Below are 11,919 nucleotides of genomic sequence, written 5' to 3' on the forward strand. Positions count from 1 at the left end.
ACTCGTGTTGTTCTTTCGGGTTGACATATTATGGGGGAGAGTTCTTAATTGACATATTATGGGGAGTGCGTCTATGGAATATTGTAGGGGTTATCTTGTATCTTTATTAACTCCTTGATAAATACACTAAGTTTCGACTATGTGAAATCATCGAAACAAGTTGATATTTCTCTTTTGGTCATGAATTATCTCTTTGAGAATTTCATTATGATCCCGTAGTTTTGTAACCATCGACGACTAATAGCCATGCATTAAAGTCTCGTGATTGAAGAAAAGATCTCATAGCAGATTTCCACCATAGATAGTTTGTTCCGTCAAATCTCGTTAATTGAAGTTGATTAATGAGAACTCGAGTTCATTGCCTATAGGTTGGATCGCACCAAACACAGATTGTTAGATCTTTTCATGTTTGCCTGCTCTAATACCAATTGAAAAGACGAGGGTACCCAAATATACCTCAATCTAAAACTTTTCCACCTATAAGTCCTTTCTCCAAAAGTGATTGTCTATGGACTGAGTCGAGATAATACAACTAATCGGTTCACACTTTGTGTGATCGTCTATGGATACGAGATCGAGACAATACGACAACAAGATAACTTGTGCGATTGACTATGGATACAAGATCGAGACGATACAACAACGAAGTATGTTTACTTGATAATAGGTTCGGACTTAACCAAACACAATAGGATTGCTATCAAGTAAATAGGAATTAACGTTTGTGTAATTTACTTTAAATTATAATAACAACAATTATAATTGCGGAAAATAAAAGTAAATGACACAACAATATTTTGTTAACGGGAAAACTGCAAATGCAGAAAAACCACGGGACCTAGTCCATAATTGAATACTCTCAGAATTAAGCCGCTATACAAAATCAAACCAACTTCGTATAGTTGAGACCAAGCAACTAAACCTATAGTTCATCTAGTTCCCTCAGTATCCATGCGCCTCCAACTTGTAGTAAGTTACGCACTTGGAACAATTCCTTTGGTTCGTATCCCAAACAGTAAAGGAACAACAAATTTGTTCGGTAACAACTCTTTTCAGACAACGTGATATGAGTTTGACAAAAGGCTCTTCCGTTTATCCCAATAAACTCCTTTGTCGGGTTCTTAGATCTATCCAATAACAACTACCAAAGTAATTGTCAAGACTTTGCAATCAATACTTCAAATCACAAAGAAACGTATTGATACCGATCTACTCAACTAATCAATCCAATCTATCACAAAGATAAACCGATTATAGTTGGATCCCTTTCCAGCCGAAACAAGTATTGTGCACACCAAAGATTATGAACCCAAAAATCTTCTTTGTCTTCAAATCTTCTTTCATCTTCAATAAACACCTGCACACAAATAACTTGAATCTCTTGTGATCAATCACACACAGAACGGAGTTTGTTAACAATAGATTATCACAAGACGTCTTTAGATATACAAACAGTTTTAAATATCCCCGTCGAAACTTCGATCTAGTTTGAGTGAATCTTACATCAGAAGAGAAGATTCTCAAGCATAAACAAACTAGGTGCAATCAAAGTTCAACAACCGTTAGTCAATCAAATTAATCGAAAACTAATAATAAATTGCAATTATCTAGTTTCCCACCAACGGTACTCGTAGATCTTCCCAATCCCAAAGAAGTCTTTAAAACGAACGATCGTAAGAGATTTCGCCTAATTAGGTGACGAGGTGTCAACTCGCAAATAATATTTCTCTACTTCTCTTTACACTAGCAAGTAGTATAATGAAAGCAGTATCGTCCCAAGGGAGGTATGAAGCAAAAGTTGTTATAGAAATATTCTTAGCAAAGAATATTTTGTTGTAGAATTTCTGAAAATCACAAAGTTGTATTCAAATATGAGATGAAATTGATTAAGGATTCATTCTAGACCACAGAACATAAACCAAATTGATATATAACTACGTTTTTCACATTACTTGTTACTAGCAACCCTAGGATAATTAGTACGCTCAACTATCCCGTTATTATCTCCTAAGCTCACCGGATACGGAAGCGCTCGACTACCGGATTATTTTTGCCAAGTTTCCTAGAAATACACTCTCTAGGTGTGACTTAAACAAATGCTCTAAGTTTTGTGAGATAAGGTTGCTCCTAGTGATGAACTCAAAAGCATAAATCACCTACTAGTGTCAATTTCTACACATGGGTACTTAACAAAGTCCCATTATCAATACCCATATATTGCTACTTGTGTTTATCTTTCTAAAAAATTACGGGTCGAAAAATTCAAAACTAGCAATAGGATTATCAAATCAACTATTTAATTTCGAACTTAAACAATCAACAAAATAATCCATAAACACTATTGGCATAGTAGAAATCAAACAATAACGAAATTAAAGGCGAGAAAACGAGTTGTTTCATATCAATTATGGATTCATACTTCGGGCATTGAAATCGCCCCTAATCAACGAAAGGTTTTAGTTACTCATAATAATGGAGTTCATCATCATAATATTAAAATAAAGAAGATGAAACAATAAGCAAACCCTAGTATCCGGCTCTCCTCCAAAGCTCCAAGTAGAATACGTGATTTCCAAGTTGTAAAAATCCTCCTTTTTATGTTTCTTCTTAGGTCAAGTCTTCAAAGGTCCAATAGATAAGAGTCCACCAAGCCCATGTGTGATAAAACCCATGTGGAAAATACACCCAAAAATATGTTGTCGAAGTCCCAAAGGTTGGCTGGAACTTGGCTGGAGAAGTCGTCGATCAGTAGCTCAGGTTACTGGGAAATATCTCAGGTGACTGTACAAATCACCGGTCAAGTTTAACAGTCAATCGTCAAAGATAACGACTGACTAACGGCGTAACTGAGTCAGGTTCTGAGTCCAGCTAACTAGGCTGACTAAGCTAAATTGCCAGGTCAAAACATTTGGACTGGCCTGAACTTGTTCTGCACTACCATTTTGCTTCACCAGCTGTTCATCCTGCATCTTTATCAGCCTATCATTCATCTCAGCACCATTTGATCATTGCCTTAACTGCACCTTCATTCAATTCGACTTCGTAATTCCGCTACCATCTCAGGCTCCACTTGCTCTCCCAGCTACTGCAACTGCAACCTCAGATTAGCACAAGCATCTGTCACTTTAACTCCATTTGTGATCCCAGTTCTGCTCAAATCCACCAGTGCCTTCATTTCAGCTGCAATTCAGTTAAGCAGCAAACCAACTGCAACATTAGCACCAACAATTCAACCTGCAATATCAATTTCAGTCACCGCTCCTTCTTGTTCATCTGCATCAACTCCATTCCATTGCAGCTTGCAGCCATCAATCATACCACCTGCAATTTCCTACACATACATCTAAAGCACTCATTTCATGCACCTGCAGGTCATAATCACTCTTCCCTTCCATTGTGTCTCTTAGCATTCTCGGCTCCAGTTTAGCAGCACTTCAATTCAACCACACTTGGTCTAGCCTGCAACACACAGCTCCATCCAGTTACAACAATCCACAGCTGCAATACCCTCTAGATATGCTGCAACTGCAAGACCAACACAATTACTAGCTCCTTGCTCAAACCTGCATTTCCAGTACCACCAATTCTGAAATCCACCACTTGAACTGCAGTTGCAACCCTTGACTGTGAATTGTCCCACCAACCATGGCAATAACACCAGCATCTTTACCTGATCTTCCACATAAAAGCTTAACCAAGCTACACCCAATCTGAACCCAATCTTAGGCCAAATACTCGATCTAAGACCAACCATTTCTCGTGGCTTCATACCACCTGTTTCTCGTTGATTCCTTGCCATAAATATCCAGCCAAACCTTGCACAGAACAACACACATAAGTTACAACATATCAGCTCCTAAATTGAGTTAAAATTCTTCAACCACGATCACGATTCTGTGGTGCAGTCGCAAAGGAACTACGGTGGTAGAACCCAACTCCTTTCCCTGTAAAACAATCCACCAGTCACTACCATTCAGCTTTAGTGGTAGCAACAACATCACCAGCTTGCCAGTTTCTCAATTGCATTCATTTCAGTTCAGCTGCACCAGTACAACCTGCAATTGCCTGTACCTGCCTTAACATTCATCTACTCAATTTCACCATCTTTAGTTGCACCAGCTTTCAACTGCACTTCTCAAAACTCCTTATTCAAATTCACAATTCCCAGCAGCAACAGATCCATCTCCTCCTTCTCAACTGTAATTCCCTGTCCTAAACATACATTTAAGCATTCACCACCTGCAACTAATTAAAATGACCACTTCCAACTGTAGAGATTGTTTGTTTCATACATCACCACTGATTCATCATCATACAGACTCCCCCATCTACAGATTCAAGAAATTTCAGCTCAGTCTCAACCCCAGATTCAAAACCCTAACTTCATTAACAACAACAACAACAACAATAGCAGCTGTAATTCTCCTTCCTCTTTTGTTGTCGATATTAACAGATGCAGAAAACCCCTTTCAACTCTCGAATCTCTGTAACTTCCCACTGATTTTATCACCCAATTTCAGAAACCCTCATCTCTTCTTCTCAATGCTCTGAATCATCTCAAATCTTCGATCTGATTTCTCTCAGCAACAACAGCTTCTTCTCGATCTCAGACAGCATCATCTTCTCGTTCTTCCATGTCCTCTCTTTTCCCAATTTCAGAGCAAAGCCGCAGTCATCTTCCGTTACACACATCCCTGAATTTCAGGTAGAGTTCAATGATAAGAGAAAAGACATATCTCTTGAATTTAGGGCTAGGTAATGAGTGAATTTACTACAGGCACCCAACAAATGATACATTCCACCAACAGCTACTGAGCAAAACCCAGCTGGTTGTCCCCTCTATCCTTGGCTTGACTCCCATTAGCACTCGCCAATAGAATCACGCTTTTGCCCTTCTTGCTCCAAATGAGCGCCTTCTTCTTCCTCGAATTCTTCCACCAACATCAGCCTTCTCTCACTTCTCAGATTCACTTCTTCTCTTCAATGTCTCTTCATCACTAAAGCAATCGTGCTTTTCAGACATATAAATTTGCATCACTAAAACAGACATGCTTTTCAGACAGAGATGAAGAAAATAAAAGCAAATAATGAGAAATAGTTCGCCTCCACAGCAATTGCACATGAAATGACACTTTTGCCCTGTTTCTTCTTCTTTTGTTCAAATGACTCCAAAGTATCTAAACACTCAAAAACAAACATAAGATACATAATTTACAAGAAAACTTAACAAATAAAGCATAAACAATAGATAAATATCAAGGTGTTTTAGACACCTATCAAATTCCCCCACACTTAGACTTTGCTAGTCCTCGAGCAAATCAAACAAAATAATTTTAAAACATACATACAACTCCGTGTCGTCGAGGCTACTGTCACACTTAGCACGTATAACAAGACTTTGTACCCCTAGGTGCCCCTAGTGAACGAGTTTTAGTCTCATGAAGGTTTACAAGAGGTGTACCTACAAAACCTTTTACTCCAAATTCCAACTACCTGTGAAGAGTCTACGAACGAATCCAAAATGACTACAGGAGGAGGTACCTTGATACAAATCCAATTCATATATAAGTAAATAAATCTCTATTTAGAAAGTCGGACAAACGACAATACTCGGAATCTTACTAGCCACAATCACACATGAATGGATATAGAGATAGATGTTTGCGAATGTTGACTAAGTGACGGTGTTTCCCATATCTGTCTGAAGGTCACTGCCAAGATGAACCTATGAATCCCAATGGATTGAGATACTGGTCTGAATTCTAATATCGACTCAGCTGGCATATACAAGGGAACCAACAGTCGACAATCTTAATTCTAGATCAATTGAACTGGCATATAAAAGGGAACCAGCAGTTGATTTATTAATTGAACAATGATCAATTATTTTCTTTTTCTTTTTTTTTTTTCATTTTTTTTTCTTTTCTTTTTTTATATATGCACTCTGGTTGGTCTAATTGGTCTGGGTTTTTTTTTTAGTAACTCAATCACTCTATTTCATTCTAGCAGTAATAACAATTCGATGTTAGTGACCCACCAAATCACTTAGAGAAACAAAAACCTTGCAAAAATAAAAACTGAAAGTGATATGGTGACATTCCGAGATATGGTAACAACTATCATATTATTTCTAGCACATGAGCTTTGTCCGTCCTTTACGTTAATAGGTTCCTCAACTCCTGCAATCAAGATGGTTCCATCCACTTATATTGGTAATGTCATCCTAAAGGCACAAGTTTCTAGATTTCAGAGTTTATAAAGCAATTTTTTTCTTCTATTTTTCTATTTTTCTAGTTTATAAATGCTCCCCCACACTTAAAATTTACATTGTCCTCAAATTAAAATTTAGTAATTCAAAGTAAAGTCCAAGGTAGGAAATTCCGCAAATGATATGCAAAACAAGAAAATAAAGATAAAATGCTTAAAGATAAAAAGATAAAGATAAAGATACAAAACCGGTGGGTTTCCTCCCACTTAACGCTTGGTTTAAAGTCGTCAGCCCGACTTTCAGCTCCAATTACTCCTCCAGAGGGAGTGGATCACTCAATGTGACCATATCCTGATTCTCCGTCACAAATTTCTCATAGTATGATTTCAAACGATGGCCGTTGACCTTGGAAACCAGCCCTGTTTTGGGACTAATAATTTCAACTGCACCATGCGCAAACACATTAGTAACAACAAATGGTCCAATCCATCTGGACCTAAGTTTACCCGGAAACAATTTAAGACGAGAATGGAATAAAGAACTTTCTGCCCTACTTCAAAACTCTTTCGGGAAATCATTTTATAATGGAAAGCCTTGGTCTTTTCTTTATAAATGCGTGAACTTTCATATGCATCATTTCGTATCTCTTCTAGCTCATTGAGTTGAAGTTTCCTATGTTCACCAGCTGCATCTAATTCCGTATTACATACCTTGATAACCCAATAACCTTTGTGTTCAAATTCAACCGGAAGATGACAAGGTTTACCATAGACAATCCTAAAAGGAGACATACCGATGGGTGTCTTGTAAGCTGTCCTATACGCCCACAAAGCGTCATTGAGTCGATAACTCCAATCCTTCCTTGTAATGTTCACCGTCTTCTCAAGGATGGACTTAATCTCCCGGTTGGAAATTTCAGTTTGACCACTCGTTTGTGGATGGTACGGTGTGCCAACTTTATGAGAAATATTATACTTCTTTAGAAGAGCGTCAAAGGATCTCTTGACGTGCGACCCTCGATCACTAATCACCACTCGAGGTGTACCAAATCTAGAAAAGATATGTTCCTTCACAAACTCACAAACAACTTGAGAATCATTAGTAGGGGTGGCTTTAGCTTCCACCCACTTAGAAAAATAATCTACAACAATAAGTATATAAAATTTCTCATTGGAATTCACAAAAGGCCCCATGAAATCGATACCCCAAACATCAAAAATCTCAACATCGAGAATTGGTATTTGCGGCATTTGGTTTCTAGCACCTAGATTGCCTGTTCTTTGACACCTATCAAAAGCCTTGCAAAATAAATATGCATCCTTAAACAATGTAGGCCAATAAAAACCACTTTCGAGAACCTTGAGGGTTGTCCTCTTGGCTCCTAAATGGCCACCACAAGCATATGAGTGATAAAAATTCAGAATTGATTGGAACTCGGATTCGAGTACGCACCTGCGGATCATTTGACTGGAGCAATGCTTCCACAAATAAGGTTCATCCCATATATATTGCTTGGAAATCTTCTTTAGCTTGTGTTTCTGAAACGTAGACATGGAACTAGGTACTTGTACAGTCACCAAGAAGTTAACAATATCAGTGTACCATGGAGTTGTGCCAACAACCGCAAATAGTTGCTCATTCGGGAAACTATTATGTAAAGGAATCGCTTCTTCAGACACAACCAATCTGCTTAGATGATCCGCTACGGTATTCTCACTACCCTTCTTGTCCTTGATTTGCAAGTTGAACTCTTGAAGAAGAAGAATCCACCTTATGAGCCTTGGCTTAGCCTCCTTCTTTGTGAGCAAGTATCGAAGTGCAGCATGGTAGGAGAAAACCACCACCTTTGTTCCCACCAAGTAAGATCTAAACTTCTCTAGTGCAAATACTATGGCCAAGAGATCCTTTTCAGTAGTGGAGTAGTTGATTTGTGCTCCGTTGAGAGTTCTAGAAGCATAATAAATGGCATATGGAACTTTACCATCTCGTTGTCCCAACACGGATCCAACAGCATAATCACTTGAATCGCGCATCAACACAAATGGCTTGCTCTAGTCCGGTGGTTTGATAATTGGTGCGGTAGTCAACAACTCTTTCAAGGTGTCAAAAGCTTCCTTGTATTCCTTGTCACAATCAAAGGCCACATCTTTCTGCAAAAGTCCACACAGGGGCATTGCAATCTTGGAGAAATCCTTGATGAATCTCCTATAAAAACCTGCATGACCAAGAAAAGAGCGAACCTCCCTCACAATTGTGGGGTATTGTAAGTTCCGAATCAAATCTATCTCCTTGTCCACTTCCAACCCCTTAGAGGATATAACATGGCCTAATATAATCCCATGATCACCATAAGGTGACACTTTTCCCAATTAAGCACAAGATTAGTTTCTACGCATCGTTTAAGAATAAGTGCAAGGTTATCTAAGCACTTGTCAAAAGAATCACCATACACGCTAAAATCATCCATAAACACTTCTATGATGCTTTCCACATAATCTGAAAATATAATTACCACAACGTTGAAAAGTGGCTGGAGCTTTACACAAGCCAAATGGCATACGTCTATACGCAAAAGTGCCAAAAGGACAAGTAAATGTTGTCTTTTCTTGATCTTCCGGAGCTATTACAATCTGGTTATAACCTAAAAAACCGCCAAGAAAGCAATAGTGAGAGTGTCCAGCCAATCTTTCAAGCATTTGATCAATGAATGGTAAGGGAAAATGGTCCTTTCGGGTGGTACAGTTGAGCTTTCGGTAGTCAATGCAAACTCTCCAACCGGTCTGGATTCTAGTTGGAACCAAGTCATTATCATCGTTTTTCACCACCGTGATTCCGGAATTCTTTGGAACGACTGAACCGGGCTCACCCATTTGCTATCGGATATGGGATAGATAACCCCTACATCCAACAACTTCGGGATTTCTTTCTTCACTACTTCCATCATCGAAGGGTTCAATTGGTAGGCATTTAAAGATGTGAAAATAAGACAATAAATGGATGCCTACAGTGATACCTGCAAGTGCACAAGGTCAAATTGTAGTAATGTGTGCAAGACAGGGTCATTCCACAGGGACTTGGGGTGTTATGAAGTTTTCCTAGCTAATCTATATGCAAGGCAGTGACAATGAGGGATAGGCCAAGGCAGTGAGCAAGGCAAAGCAATAAGGCAGAACAGTTAAGAACCAAGGCTGTAAGCCAAGGGCAGGGGGGAGTTTGTGCACTGATTTCAGTGCACAACAAGCTGTAAATTGCACAAAAACTAAACAAAGCAGCAAGGAAAATTTAACTAAGCAATAAGAAAAACAGATTCGGAGTTGCAAGTGACTGTGAAAACAAATTGTGGGTTAAGCTAAGGGCTTAGAATCCACCTTGTGTCCTAATCAAGCAATGCAATTCTAGGTTGAAATTAGGATCTTAAGCATACATTAGAATGGGAGGAGAATCAACTTGCTCATTGATATGCCCCTAGTATTGACTGTCTTTTGACAGCACAGTCAATCACAGGCATATCAGAGCACTGACTTCTTCCCATTGCTCAAGCAAGACAAGCATTAAGACGACTATCCTAGCAATTCATCATTTAACAGTGCACTAGGCTTCATCTGAGCCTTAGCTGAAGAACTAGAACATGTTGACAGTAATTAAAAACATGATGAACATAAAGAGTAATTGAAATTGAAACAAAAACAAAAACAAAAACAGAACATGTGAGGAATTGAGGAACTGGCTATTCCAGTCCTCTTGGTGGTGCACTGGCTAGTCCAGGCATGCCTTCTATTCGACACCCTTGTGTTCAATTTATAGAAAAAGGGACCTATGAACCCTAAATTAAAAACCCTAATTTTACAGACCTAGGGTTTGATTTTTTTACCTAATTTGGTTGACAGGTCTTCACCACATCGTCGACCCATGCTTTATCTCTCTGCTCTGATTCTTCTCACGCTCCTGCTGCTGTGTCTAGCATGAATTACTTCATCAACTCCACACCCTAGGGTTCAGAGGAGTGAGTGTGGGTTTGATGAAACAATAAAGGCTAGGTGGATGGGTTTTTGCAGATATGGGGGGTAGTTGGTGGCAGTTGGTGTAGGTGGTGGCGATGGCAGTGGCAGTAGCAGGTGGAGGTGATGGTGGCGGAATGGGTGTTGCAGAGAGGAGGTGGAGAGAAAGAGAAGAAGAAGAAGGAAATGAAAGAGAAGTCGATAGATTTTAGGGTATAGGGTTAGGTCTTTTCGGTGTGAGGCGGAACAGAAGAATCTGATGATCAGCGTGTGAAAGACGTTGGATACGAAGATGGTTGGTAGATCTAACGGTGGTATGAGAGATGAATCACTTCGACCGTTGGATTGTGAAATACAACAAAGTCAACGGTGCTAGATGATGTTAGGTACTGTAGTGTAAAGCGGGAGTATCTAATTTTGATGCACAGGCATATGAGCGACCGTTGGATTCAAATACAATCTAATCTGAAGGCTTGGAATTTAAGCGCTGTGGTGTTTGGCAGAGACTTCAGATTTTGATGCTTTATGAATGAGCGACCGTAGGATGATGAGTTGGATCCAATCTGACGGCTGAGAATGGAGGCGGTTTTGGTTATATAAAATGGGTTTGGGTGAGGGTTTTGGGCCTTGGGTATGCCAAGCCCATATCTTCTTTAAGGAAAATTCTTCTTCTTCAAGACCATTCCTAGCCTCTTGGTTTTGTGCACAACGTTCTTCGCGGCTTCCTTGCGTAACTCCTCCCGGCTTTTCACTACTTTTCTGCTCTATTCCGCTCCGCAATTCATCCAAACTTTATTTATTACCTAAAAATATAAAATTAAGTAAGAAAAATATTTATTCTTGAAAACAATGAAAATACAGAATATGGGATAAAATGTAGAATTAATGCAGAAAGGATGAGTTAAATGCCAACAAAAAGGGATAAATATATGCACTTTTTAGCACTCATCAAATACCCCCAAACCTGAATTTTACTTGTCCTCAAGTAAAACAAAACTAAGGAAATCCTACCTATACCACTGTCGCTGGTCTCTCAAATGCATTTAGCATATGCACTAAGCCTTTTAAACCACTAAGTGTCCCTAGTGGACGAGTGAAGTCTCGTGAAGGTTTGCTTAGAACGTACCTACAAAGTTCTAGGTCAAAATATAAGCTCAGATTCCATCAAATGTGACATGTGCAAGTCAGTTTAAGCTCACAGCAAAATGGAGATGTCAATCTAGCTATCAAAGGCACAATCCTAGCACTGATAACAAAAAAAGACATGTGATAAGAGTGTAAAGTGTATCTACACATGTTTCTAGAATGACCTGAAGTTATGACTACTAACCACCAAGAGATAGTTTTTAGGCTAAGAACCGAATTCTAAGCCAAGCTAGCTGTCCGGCTTTACGAGAATTGTGAATGTTCACCCAATGAGTTGGTGATATTTCAGTTTACCCGCGTTATACATCGATGGCTGCACCCTCATTGCTTATTACAAGACTATTTACAACAAAAAGATGACTCTTTACATGACTCTTATTTACATTGATTACTCTCTTTTATTTTTGGAACAAGAGAGAACTATTGTCTTTAACATGACAAAACATGGAATAAATAAATACTTGATTTTTTGTTTTTATTTTTTTTTTCAAGAAAAAACTTTGATCTTTACAACATAGTGACACTTTTGATACATGAACAAAAAGAAAAACATAATTACATGACTCT

General features: G+C 38.8%; 1 protein-coding gene across 1 annotated transcript; it reads right to left on the reverse strand.

The window, feature by feature from the left end:
* Positions 1-8,259: 8,259 nt before the first annotated feature.
* On the reverse strand, positions 8,260-9,078 carry LOC113295477. Its single transcript, XM_026543811.1, has 4 exons — positions 8,949-9,078; positions 8,769-8,849; positions 8,556-8,704; positions 8,260-8,358 (listed from the first exon to the last, which is right to left on the reverse strand). Exons 1-4 carry the CDS (start codon positions 9,076-9,078, stop codon positions 8,260-8,262), a joined length of 459 nt encoding a protein of 152 aa, XP_026399596.1.
* Between the last annotated feature and the right edge of the window lie 2,841 nt (positions 9,079-11,919).

This window comes from Papaver somniferum, chromosome 7 (genome assembly GCF_003573695.1).
Source record: "Papaver somniferum cultivar HN1 chromosome 7, ASM357369v1, whole genome shotgun sequence".
Taxonomy (NCBI): Eukaryota; Viridiplantae; Streptophyta; class Magnoliopsida; order Ranunculales; family Papaveraceae; genus Papaver; species Papaver somniferum.